Consider the following 12,587-nt stretch of genomic DNA (forward strand, 5'->3'; position numbering starts at 1 on the left):
AAGCCAAAGAGACTTGCCCAAGCTCAAGCAGGGAAAGCTGTGGTGGAGCAGAGAACTATACCCTGGTCTCCCACTGATGGACCATCATTCCTCACTGAGATCTCCAGGAGAACTCCCCTCTTTAGGTGAGCAGGATGGGAGCTCTTCAAATGCAGACATGGGGGAACCTCTTTAGCAAATACCTCCCCCCAGCAGCTTTGCACTCCCCTTGTGGCTTTGGCCAAGACCTTGTGCTTTTCTGTGCCTCAGTTTCTCCCTCTGTACAATGGGGATAAAGACCCTCATTGCGGGGCCCGTGAGGCAACGAAGTGCACTGAGACCCTGGAGCCAGGAGACCATCAGAGCTGCCCTTGAATTTTAGGCTCTTTGTGGGGGACTTGTTATACAAGAGCAGCCCATGCAACTTCCTCTCCTGCTGCTTAGCCCTGTCTAATTGTAGACTGCAAGCTGCCCAGCATAGGGCCTATGCCTTCACATGTCAGGCCAGTGCCAGAACCCCATGGGCTCTGGGGGTCTTCCAGAACAGCAGCAGGGTGGCCAGAGGGGGGCAGGAGCGCACCTGGGGGGTGGGGGAGGAGATGCTTTTCCCTGGTGAACTGCCCCCAGGCTGTGCTGCACTGGGAGATTGCATGCAACCCAGGCTATCTTCTCGGAGGGGCCTGTATCTTGGGGGGAGGGGAGAAGGGCATAGGGAAACAAAGAGACAGGCGTTAGGGCAGGGGATTTCTGTGAGTCCCACCCCCCTCCTCAGATCGGATGCATTTTAAAGATTTATCTTTTTTTTCAACCCCAAAGCAGGGAAACAGGATCAACGCTCCCCCCACCCCCACCCCCGTCCCGGCTCCCTTGGGAGAGAGGTAAACGGAGATCTTGGGAAAGGGAGACAGTTATGAATGGGGCTATTCTTATCTTGGGAACAGCCCTTTCCCTCGGCGCCTACTGTTCATTCATGCACCCAGCACAGCAGCAGGAGATGATTGGGGGGGGGGAACCCCTCTGTGCTCCAACCTCCCCAGGATCAATCCCCTTCCCCCACCTACTCCTGGCATCTCCCTCCTGCTCCCCCCACCCCATCACACACACAGCTGGCCTAGGCTGCCAGCTGCTCTTTGCGCAAGCGTGGTCAGCAGGGGCGGACCGACCTCCTCCGTTTGCTCCCCCCGCTCTCTTCTCAGCTCATGCTAACTTTACACAGTGCCATTATTTCGCATCCTTCCCTTCCTTGCAAAGCGGTTGCGTTCGGCAGCCCTTCCTCCGGGGAGCCCTGCAGCCCCCTCTCCGCACAATTCGGATTACAATCCTTTCTTCCCTTTGCAGACGGTTCTGGCCAGCAAATAGCGGATCGGAAACCCCCTCCCCCTCGGCACCCGGATGGCTGCTTGATGGTGAGAACCCACCCCAAGCTCTAGTCGTTTTAAAGGGGGAAATTGGTCAATTGCATTCCTCTGGCTGCAGCACTCGGGGGGGGGGGAGTGTAATTGACATGCTGCCTGGGGCAAACCCAGTAGGGGCTTTTGTTTTGCCTTTGTTTTTGTTTGCTCCTGAGCTAAAAATAAAATTAAAGCGGATTTAAAGGCTGCAACAAAAGACGTCCATACACTGGGCTCTTGTTCACTGCTGATCCAGAATCCACCTTTAAAGCACTGCAGGGAACAAGCCTCTTGTGCCTGAGATGTTCTGGATGTGTTTGAACTTGGACCCTGGCCCCTCTCTCTGCTTTTCTGATTTTAAGACTAGAAGGATGTGGTGAGGAAATACCACAGGTTTTTTTGATGGGCTCGTTTGGGGTATCTGGTTATCTAGACTTCTTAAGGGGGTTGGTGGTGGATAAAATAAACAGCCACCACCAAACTTCAGACTTGGAAAAGATGAGACTCAGAAAGGGTGATGTATTGGCATGTGTTTAATCTGCGCACCGCATCACTGTCCGCTTGGTGAGGGAAAGAGCTTCCAGTGGTTCTGAAACGAACGAGAAGGTATCATGGGAGAGCTAGTAGAAGGCCTGTGACAACAACTAGATGAATGCTGAGTTAGTGGAACTTACTGCCAAAAGAAAATCACAGGAATGGGACAGATGGACGGGGACAGACGGACACACACGAGTTTGGTTTTCCTTAGCGTCTGGCACTCAAAAAAACTGGTCTTGCTGGATTAGAATATTGGCAATAAATCAGTATTATTATTTAAGCAGGTTTTGCATTGATTTTGTAGGTCAGAGCTTATCTGGGAAAAGGAGTCCTAAAACCAGGTCAGAGATTAATTTGGGTGCCTCTAAATGTGACCAGAAGAAGAGCTCTGTGTAGCTTGAAAGCTTGTCTCTCTCACCAACAGAAGTTGGTCCAGTAAAAGATGTCACCTCCCCCACCTTGTCTTTCTCAATGTGTCACACCTTTAAGTATATGGCTAATAGTCGCACTTGGGCATTGCAGATCTGTGTGTCGGCAAATAGCCCCAGGGATTTGTGGTGTAGGTGCTGATGCAAATAGAATTTGGCTTTTGCTTTTCAATTTCTCCCTGTTTACTTGTTGCTTTGCAAAAGGGTGTCTCTGCTGAGGGTTCAGGTCCCTGTAATGCACACGCAGGAATGAGCTCTAAATGCTCCACTGCAGGAGAAACCCTTCAGAGCCATTGGAAATTCAGAAATCTTGGGACGTGGGTGGGGAAGAAGAAAGTATCCCAAGTTGTCCCTTGGGGTCTTGCGTGGGATGGGTTTGTCAGGAAGAGGGCATGGTGAATTTAAGGATCAGACCGTCTGGGAGGAGGTTTGAATGGACTAGATTCAATGCAGGCACGCAGCTGTGTGTATAACTATGCAAGGATTCAACCCTGTGTATGTGCATTAGAATCCTCCTACACCACCAATAACAGTCCAGCACAGCAACCTGCTGACTTGCTGGCGACATGAGCTAATCTGTGTTGCCTCCCTCCGTGGCTCCCTATTTTGGGAGCAGTGATGCATGTGTGTTTGGAATGTACCGATAACAGTAGCAAACACTAAGCATGATTGATTTGTAAATCAAACCAACTTCCTTTACAAGGCCCCAACCCTTCTCAGAACCTCCTCTGACTGCAGCTCCTGAGAGGTTTCCTTGCCTAATAGGCCACTGTGCTTCTGTAGCACCTTTTTGCTTGGCAGAAGGGCATAACGATCCCTTCCCCGTGGGAGATCTGGTGCAGTGGTAAGTGACTTGCTCAAGGCCAAGCAGCAAACCAGTACCTGCTAGGAACGGAACCCAGGTGTCCCGAGTCCCACCTCCTGTGGCGCCTGCTCTGTCATGTGTGCGGCTCCTGGGACTGAGTTGATGAGGGAAGTGGTTTGTGGGTGGAAGCTGGCGATGAAGAGAAACGAGAAGGAAAGGGAAGTAGGCTGCCTCCTTGTCAGGCTACGGTCAGGGGCAAGGGTTTGAGTTTGTTTTTAATTTCAACGGGTGGCTCTGCCCTGGGATGTAGGCAGCCCCCAGATGGGACTGATCGATCGTAAATATCGGGCAGTCCCGGCCTCCATGTGCATCCTCCCCATGGCAACCAGGGAAGGCTTCCTCATTCAGGCTGCACACTCCACCTTGCTCCTCCCCAGGAGCTGGTGCGGCCTTGCTGAGAATGGCTTGACCCGTTGTTATTGCTGATGGTGGAGTAGCTTTCCGCTGCTCTACAGGTTTTTCCTCTAATGGGCGATTCAAAAAACACACGTGGCCTGTTGGGGCCCAGGCAATTAGCTGTCACCTGCTATGTCCAGTGCGGCATTTTCCTCTCAACAAACACACTTGAAATTGGTTTGGGCAATGGAGTGTCCCTGGCGATAGGATCTGGCTGTAATGAATATAAAGGGGGTGTTTTATGGAGGCTGCTGGATGCAGACAGATCTTGTCATCCTCTCTAGCTCCCAGGCTGGCTGTACTACCTAGCATCAGGACTTGAGGAGAGCTTGAGTGGTGGGATCACCACTCAGGCCCTCCCGAAGTCCTGGCCTGAATTACATAGTCATGGACCTGCTGACTACATTACCAGCAAGTGCCCTGTTAAATGGCTCCAACGCCTGCTGATGGGCTGGAAGCAAAGAATGCCCAGGTAGTGACATGTGAAGTGCCCATCGGGGACCTGCAGGGGGCACTGTTGGGTTTTGTTTTGTTAGATATCTTCCTCAGCATTATTATTGCTTTGAGTGGTGCTCAGTGTGGTAGAAACTCCAGAGGAAATCACTTGCCTGAGGAGTCTGACTGATGTAGGGCAAATAGTTTGGACGAAGCAGCAGGGCAAAGCTCGCTAATGGGCACTGCAGGATAGAGACGCTGGGTGAATCGGTTAGGGATGCAAACAGTGAGAACTCCAAGCTAGTATGTGGGATGGATGGGGGGGGTGAGGAGTAACGTGATGTGCGGGGAGGAAGGTGCTTTGGAAGGGGTGAGGTGGAGAAGCGATCTTGCGGTGGTTGTGGAGTGTAGACGAGATGGGAACTTGCCGGGGGCAGCCCTTCCTGCCACACTGCAGCGTTGCGCTGGGAACAATGCATAAAGATCTGGGTAACTCTCACGCCAGGAAAGTCCTGCCAAGGGCGAGGGGCTCCTGACAAAGGTGTGCGTCCCCTCAGTGGTGGATGGGGAGCAGAGTCTGCATGCTCAGAATACGAGCCACGTCTAGTGCCTCTCGTCTGATGTTCCCAAAGCACCTCACACAGGTGGGTGTGATCTGGGGCATACAGAGAGCAAAATGGCTTCCGAAGGTCACCCAGCAATAGAACCCTGTCTGGAGCCCAGGTCTCCTGACCCTGTGCTCTAACCACTAGCTCATGCTGCCCCATGTGACAGGCTGCTGTTGTCCCTTCCTATAACAGTCCTGATTTCCTATTCTGACCCTACTCATGGGTAGACTCGAACCCCTTATGCCTCCATTGTCCACCTCTTCATGCCCCTGCTTCTCGTTGCTTGCTGCTCTCTGTCTGGACCAGCCTACCAGCGTCTCCCTGCTCCAAGGCCACCCTCTTGTTCTCCCTCCCGCTCTATTGCTTACAAGAAAACAAACCGCAAGCTAGGTGCCAGATCTCAACAATGCAGGTTTCCAGGGCCTTGGCCTGTCTCCACTGTACCCATAGCGTGTTAGCAAGCGCCATGCATGCTGATTAAACAGGGAAGGAGGGATCACACAGGGTGCTTTGGAAAGGAAGAACTTAGGGGAATGGGATGAGACTGAATGAAGGAAAACTCTCGTGGGGTAGAGGAGAGGAGCCATTTCCTCATGTCAAGGTCAGTCACACTGTGGAATTGGTGTCCCAGGGGTAAGTTGTGGAATCCGGGTTGCTAGACGTTAGTCATTCACTGCCCTGGGCTTTATTTAGTCTGCGATGTGTAGATCAGTGGCTCTCAACCTTTCCAGACTACAGTACTCCTTCCAGGAGGCTGATTTGTCTTGCGTACCCGCAAGTTTCACCTCACTTAAAAACTATTTGCTTACAAAATCAGACATCAAAATACAAAAGTGTCACAGCACACTAGTACTGAAAAAATACTGACTTTCTCATTTTTACCATATAACTATAAAATAAATCAATTTAATATAAATATTGTACTTGCATTTCAGTGCGTAGTATATAGAGCAATACAAACAAGTCATTGCCTGTATGGGGCTTCTAAGGGCTCGGTGTGACACTCTGTATCTCGGGGGAACACCCTGCACCCCCATGTTCACCCTTATATGATTCTGTGGTATCCAATGCAAAGTTTGTCATATCGGGTGTCTTCGGAAGGCTCACGATGCACTGAGCATTGTTGTTATAGCAATGTTATAGGTTGTAACTTCATGTATATAGTTATGAGGCTGAAAATGTGTCCTCGTGGCTTAAAACAAGCCCAGGCAGTCCAGTGAGGGAGTACAATGAGGTAATGCTCACCTGACCCTGAAGGGGGGAGCAAAGCCAAGAGGGAAGAAAGAACATGGTAAAAGGGAGAGACGTTTGCCATGTTCTTCCTCTCTCTTCCACCTACATCTACAGACATCACAACCCAGCGACTGAAGCGCTGATCAAAGGGGAGAGCCTGGCTGAAGAGCAACCAGCCAGCCTGTGGTGAGACGCATCTAAGTTTGTAAGGGCACCGAAAGTGTTAAGATCAGTTTAGAATGCGTTTTGCTTTAATTTCATGTGACCAAATCTGACTTGTTATGCTTTGACTTATAATCACTTAGAATCTGTCTTTCATAGTTAATAAATTTGTTTGTTTGTTCTACCTGAAGCAGTGCGTTTGGTTTGAAGCATGTCAGAGGCTCCCCTTAGGATAACAAGCCTGGTACATATCAATTTCGTTGTTAAATTGACGAACTCATATAAGCTTACAGATACAGTGGGCATAACTGGACACTACAAGACGGAGGTTCCTAGGGTTGTGTCTGGGACTGGAGATATTGGCTAGTATCATTCGGTTGCACAATCCAAGAAGCGGCTGGCCAGAAGTGCTCACTCATGTGCTGGGAGCAGCTTACATGCTAAAGGCTGTGTGTGAACAGCCCGGGAGTGGGGGTTCTCACAGCAGAACAGGGTAAGGCTGGCTCACAGAATTGAGGATTGGATGACCGGTCCAGATAACACCAGAGGAACGTCACACTCGGGATATCAGATGTGTCCCAGAAAGCCCAGCTGTGCATGTGGTGGTTTGGGCCGCTAAGGTCACAGGATCTGTAGTCTCTGCCTACACCTTGCAGTGCAGGTACGCTTAAACTCTCCCTATGTTCAGAACCCTATTGGTGCATTTAGCTGCATTAAAGGAACCCCCCGCCCCCCCAAACTGACAATGATGGCTGGAAAGAGCATGGCCTCCAGATGCCCTTCCCTCCAGGTGGCCAGGGCCTTCCTCAAGCTCACAAGGCCCTCTGCCCTCTGCAAGAGCTGGAGCAAAGAGGCCTCGTGACGTTCCAAGGCTGAGAGCCCTGCCCCCAAGCAATGAGGTCTAGGAGCAGTCTGGGCTAGGGTGGTGAAATGCCCCCCTGCAGTACTCAGCTGTCTGGGGCACAGTGGTCTAATGCATCCCCCCACACACACCCTCTCCCCCCCACACCGCTGAGCAAGTAGGTGGCCACCTTCTACACCAGCCGGAGCTTCTGGGTTGGCTGCAAAACCATTAGCAGCATCCCTGCTAACTTTGCTGCTGATTCTTTGTGGGGCTGGGCCAGAGTCCCTGGTTGTCAATTTAGCTGGTCTTGATTCAGCAGCAGGAACTGTGGCCGTGTGATCTCGTGTGGAATAGAACTATAGTTTCTGATGCAATGAACCCTGTGCTCAGCCTCTTTCCGTTTGTGGCTTTGCAGTTTCTGCCGGGTATCTTCCTGATGGTTGTCGCTGGCAGCATCATGCTTCACAGAGCCAACCAGCGCCCCTCCCTCCCTCCCACTAACTAACCCAAGTAACCAGCCTCTTAGCACAGGCAGTGTGCAGTTACACTCCACTCCAAGCAGATCACTCGCTCCCAGGATAGGTATGGGCTAGTGCTGTGGTCCCTCTGACACGATCTTCCACTGCTAGATGGGAGCTGCTCCCAGCCAAGAGACATTTGCTGCTAAGTCAATAGAAAAATGAGTAAGTGCCATGACTTTTACCTACAGATCTTACAATTCTGTCCTGAGGTACGTGGATGCAGATTCAATCGATTGCCGCATATGCCAGTGGTTAGAGCAGTGGTTCTCAACCGGCGGGCTGCTTGTGGCCTAATCAGCACAGAGCTGCAGCCCATATCACATCCTCAGGGCCATGCAGGTAGGATTGGATGCGGCCCACATAACACATTGTGGGCCACATATGTGGCCCCCGATGATAAATCCGTTAAGAACCACTGGGTTAGAGCAACGCATGGTGAAGTCTTCAGTGCTAAGGTCTCTTCTGAGCTGTGCAGCCAGTGTGCTCCGATGAAAAGTATCCGGAATGGGAGGTAGAATGTCTATCACAGGGGGGTCTTGGTCTCTAATCGGGTTTCCTAGGAACAAATAACTTCATTCTAATTATTAGTGTTTAGTGGGAGCTGCTGGGTGTTCAGCGTTTTGGAAAATCAGGTCACTTATTTAGGGCTAAATACAGATTTAGGAGACTAGGTTCAAGTGGCTAATTTTGGAAAAGCCTGGCCTTAATCCCTCTGTGCCTCAGTTTCCCCCATCTGGTTAGCCAATACGGTGGTAAAAATGCCCTTGTCCCACCTGCTGTAACATTCCCGCTGTTGCTGCCACCCGGGGGAGGTTTCCTGGTGATGGCTATTATAGATGCGGCATGTGGTCAGGGACGGAGCTGGGCTAACGTTCCTTGGCTTTCAATTCATGCCATTTTTTGCACCTCCCTGAAACTTTTCCTCCAAGTTTTGGGCTGGAATTAACCCAAAATGTCAAAGAAAACTCAGCCTAAGCTGGGGGGCCGCACCTGGCTCTGCCTTGGAACTGTGCCAAATCTGCACAATTTGCCTGGCTGCCTGTGAGCAGGGTGAGACGACGCGGCGATTAAAAAAGATCAATGCCTTGTCTTCACTAGTGCCCCTGCTGGTGGAGTAGCAGCGGTTGATAGTTTGTGTTCAGTGTCTTTGCATGTGCCCCTTCTGGGGGGAGGCATAGCTCAGTGACAGGGTTGTGAGTTCAATCCTTGAGGGGGCCATTTAGGGATCTGGGGCAAAAATCTGTCTGGGGATTGGTCCTGCTTTGAGCAGGGGGTTGGACTAGATGACCTCCTGAGGTCCCTTCCAACCCTGGTATTCTATGGTTCTGTGGCTGGTCTGACCACCCGTTTCTGCCCGCCGCTAAAATGGACTTGTCCTTGAGCTCAGTGGGGAGAACTCTGTGTGGAAAGCCCTGGGTTCGAACCCGGCCAGCTGCCTGTGATAGTGATTGTTACAGCAATGGTGCCCAGTAGCCAGCAGGTGCGTGGGCCAGACTTCCTCTCCCTAGGCAGGGTAAGTGGCTCCTGCGTTGCCCGTGGATATAGCCGTCGTCTTGAGGTGCTAACGTTCTCGAGAATACAGTGACTAGCATTTGCCACTTCTTGTGAATCTCAGCACGGCATTAACAGAGCTGCTGGGGATTCTTGAAGCTGTTTGCATGAAAGGGTTGGTTTTGCCGAAACTTTTGAAAAGGTTTTGAAATTAGTGGCACATCCCGTTTCCACGTTTTCAACATGAGAAGTGTTTTGTTTTTTGGTTCCAACTGATATTTTTTTATTTTTATATTTGAGTTACCTCTTACTAAAAAAAGGTTCAATATAAAAAGTTCAACGTCAAAACAAAATACTGTGCAATTATTAAAATAAAATGTTTTGACTGACCTGATCTATTTTTGTTGTTACTGGTTCATGAATGTTTTTGAGATTATCCTGATTTGGGACAGAGAAAATGTTTTGAAATCTCAAACTCTCCTGGGATGGAGAAATCATTTCCTATCTAGCTCTAATAATTAAAATGAGATTAATGTCTAGAAATTAGTTTCTTCTCTGATGGGCAATGGTGGTGGGATCTCTGTAGTGCTACAACTCTTTTTTTTTTTTTTTTTTAAATCAAGCGGCTTTTCAAAAGCAGACAAATCGCTGACTTTGTCAACTGCTCTGCCATTCAGATTGGAAACTGCAAGCAACTCTTCTGCTTTAAGGCATAGACTTTAAGGTCACAAGGGATCATCGTGATCATCTAGCAAGGGTGCTAGAACAATTTGTGTAGCAAGGGGGGGGCTGTAAACCTTGGATATGATGGAAATCACTTCAAACCTGGGGGTGCAGCAGGGTCTCTGTCATCTAGTCTGACCTCCTGCACCTTGCAGGCCACAGAACCTCACCCACCCACTCCTGAAATAGACCCCTAACCTCTTTGCTGAGTTACTGAAGTCCTTATGTCATGGTTTAAAGACTTCAAGCTATAGAGCATTCACCATTTACACTAGTTTAAACCTGCAAGTGACCTGATGCTGCAGAGGAACCTTCAGGATCTCTGACAATCTGACCTGGGGGAAAATTCCTTCCTGACCCCAAATATGGTGATCAGTTAGACCCTGAGCATGTGGGCAAGACCCACCAGCCAGACACCTGGGAAAGAATTCTCTGTAATAACTTGGAGCCCTCCCCATCTAGTGTCCTGTCTCCATGTTCCCTGTGCGTGAGGATCAAAGGCTTTGAGCTCCAGTTACTGGATGGTGACTAAATTTTTCTACATACGCAGTGGAGTGGATTATGTAATCACATCGAAGCAACTTTCTCTTTCTACATTTGTTTAAAGAACAGGTAGGTAGCTGATCAGAAACTTAAAAGCTGTCTCCCAGAGCTACCATTTTTGGCTAAATCGCTGATTGCTGAACTTTTAGAAACAGAGGCACTGATTATTATCCACTTGGGAGTAACACACTGAAACTGACAGTTAAAATGTTGTAAAATGGATCTAGACCCTGGCTCAGGATGTATTCCAAACAGACCTTAGCAGTAGTGTTCGAGTAAAGCTGCCCTGTAATATGTTGGGGGGAAAAGGGGTCTCTTTTGGTTCAGTTTCTTGTTTAATTTCTTAATGGGGTTGATCAGAGGCGTGTGCTTGTCTCGAATGTTCCTGTTAGTCCTGACAGTAGTGACGCGGTGCTACGTCTCTATCTCAATCTAGCGCTGGTTTTAACTCCTCTTGCAGTGTTTTGTTTTTCCTTCTTCTCTGTGTTCTGCGGGAGGCAGTTTCTGCTTGGTGCGGTGTTGCTGGCATGCGCTAGGTGTTTGAACTGTGATCAGAGAGCGGAGGGGTCTGAGCAGGAGACCTGGGGCTAGGAGCTGCTGGGTTCCATCTCTAGCCTTGCCACTGACTTTCTTGGAAGTGCAACCTCGGCGTCCTCCAGGCAGTCGTGTACGTCTGCACTACAGCTGGGAACGAGTCTCCCGGCCTGGGTAGACGCACTCGAGCGAGTGCACTAAAAACAGCAGAGTAGACGTGGCGGCTCAGGCTCATCTGACAACCTGGGTCTGAGCTTGAGTGGCTATCCCGAGTCTCCGCCAGCGTCCACACAGCTATTTTTAGTGTGCCAGCTTGAGTCTGTCTTCCCGGGCTGCTGTCATTCCCGGCAGCAGCGTAGACAAACCTCAGTAGGCCTCAGTCCTGTCACCCTGAGGAGCAAGAGCATAATGCAGTGTCTATGGCCTGTTCAATCCTCTGCCTCTGCTTAGCCTGCCCGCAGGGGATGTCACTTGTGATTGGTGGCTTGAGCGATATATGGTAGATGGCCATGGGTGGTGCATGAGCCCCCCACTTTGGGGAGGCTAGCCACGCAGCCCCACCCCTTCTGCCCAAGCCCTTCTCACCAAAGTCCCCCCTCCCCTCCCCAGTGCTCGCTGGATCCTCGAGCCCCCCCGCGGCCGGAGTAGCCCTAGCCAAACAGCACCGGTCCGCTCGCCGGCCCCAGCGCAGGGTCGCTCGCCAACCTCAGCTTGGGGGAGAGGACGCTGCATGGGCGGGGTCAGGGCTTGGCATAGGGGAGGCTTAGCCTCCCCCGTCCATGGTAGATGCCTGTCTGCCACGGACCTGACTGAGAGCTGCCAGACTCATTTCAGGTAGGCTGCTGGTCAGCCGTTAGCTGGGGACACTGCCAAGCTGGACTGGCTTTGTGCCGGTGAAGCGCAGGGGAGAAAACTTGCCCCTCTGATTCAGTGGTAGCCCTGTTTCTGGAGAATACCATTTACTTCGGTGTCTAGCCCATCCTCGTGTGTTGCTCTTCTACCGGCGGCGGCTTGCTCACATACCTCGCTCCTACTTTCTGCTTTGATTCCATCGAACGATCCTCATCCCTTTGGCCTCAAGCCCAGCCTTGGTGCTCTCCCTGCTGGCGGGTCCAGGGTGCTTACTGTATTTGTCAATTACCGTGTGCCTCGGGAATTCAGATGCCTCCCTGTTGCTCTGGTCTCATTTCCGTCACTGAAAGACAAAGCCTGGTACATGTCCCTGATAAGACTTTGCTCCAAGCGCCACGGTTTGGGTTTCTTTAGACTGGCAGAGATTTACCTCTCACTGGGAACCCCCTGAGCAATCTTATTGTTTTGCAATCTCTTATTTCCTAAAGTGATGCTGTGCAATGGGTTTTGTTGTGAAAACAAAATTGTGATGTAATCCCACTTATCTGATCTCTGTGTAGCTGAAGATTGGTCTTATTTCCCAAGAGTCCTGTGAATTCTTCCCCATTTATCCAAGTTCCTGGATCTTTTTCCTGTAAACGCCTTAGAAAAACAGGGTTATGTTGTGTGTGGCTAAGATTGCTCCCTGACCACTGAATTTTTTCCATTTTGGTGAATGAAAGAATTGCATTCATGACTGGGTGCTCAAAAGTGGCATCTAGTGAGGAAGCTACGAAACATACATGTTGGTATGGAGGGCAGTACAGTGATGCCTGATCTTCTCCCCGGCCAAAAAGTTCCACCCGGATGGCACAGAGAAGAGGCAAGTATCTAGAGTGGGTGAAGCAGAGGGCAGGTGTGAAGGGAACTACTGTTATGCTGTCAGGTGTAAATGGCTGCCATCAAGATGGGCTTTGATCTATAGACAATTGCAGACTTGGTTAGTGCCCATGGTTATGCTAAGAATCCTGCTTTCAGGCTAAACAACAGGAGCAATTAAATCCCT

At 50.3% G+C, this 12,587-nt stretch overlaps 1 protein-coding gene across 6 annotated transcripts in view; it reads left to right on the forward strand.

The window, feature by feature from the left end:
* Positions 1-1,115: 1,115 nt before the first annotated feature.
* The window catches only part of ST3GAL4 (ST3 beta-galactoside alpha-2,3-sialyltransferase 4), a 154,796-nt gene continuing 143,324 nt past the window's right edge, over positions 1,116-12,587 (forward strand). For 2 of the 6 annotated variants that reach the window (XM_042851963.2, XM_065570453.1), the window contains exon 1: positions 1,295-1,385. Coding sequence is in view for 1 of the 6 variants with exons in the window: in XM_042851962.2 (XP_042707896.2) it covers positions 1,179-1,385 (207 nt within the window). In the remaining 5 variants the exon portion in view is untranslated. Of the gene's footprint in view, positions 1,386-7,441; positions 7,562-12,587 lie in introns of those variants that run through there. The other 4 variants (XM_065570449.1, XM_065570456.1, XM_042851962.2 and 1 more) reach the window with 3 other exon arrangements.

This window comes from Chrysemys picta, chromosome 16, assembly GCF_011386835.1.
Source record: "Chrysemys picta bellii isolate R12L10 chromosome 16, ASM1138683v2, whole genome shotgun sequence".
Lineage (NCBI taxonomy): Eukaryota > Metazoa > Chordata > Testudines > Emydidae > Chrysemys > Chrysemys picta.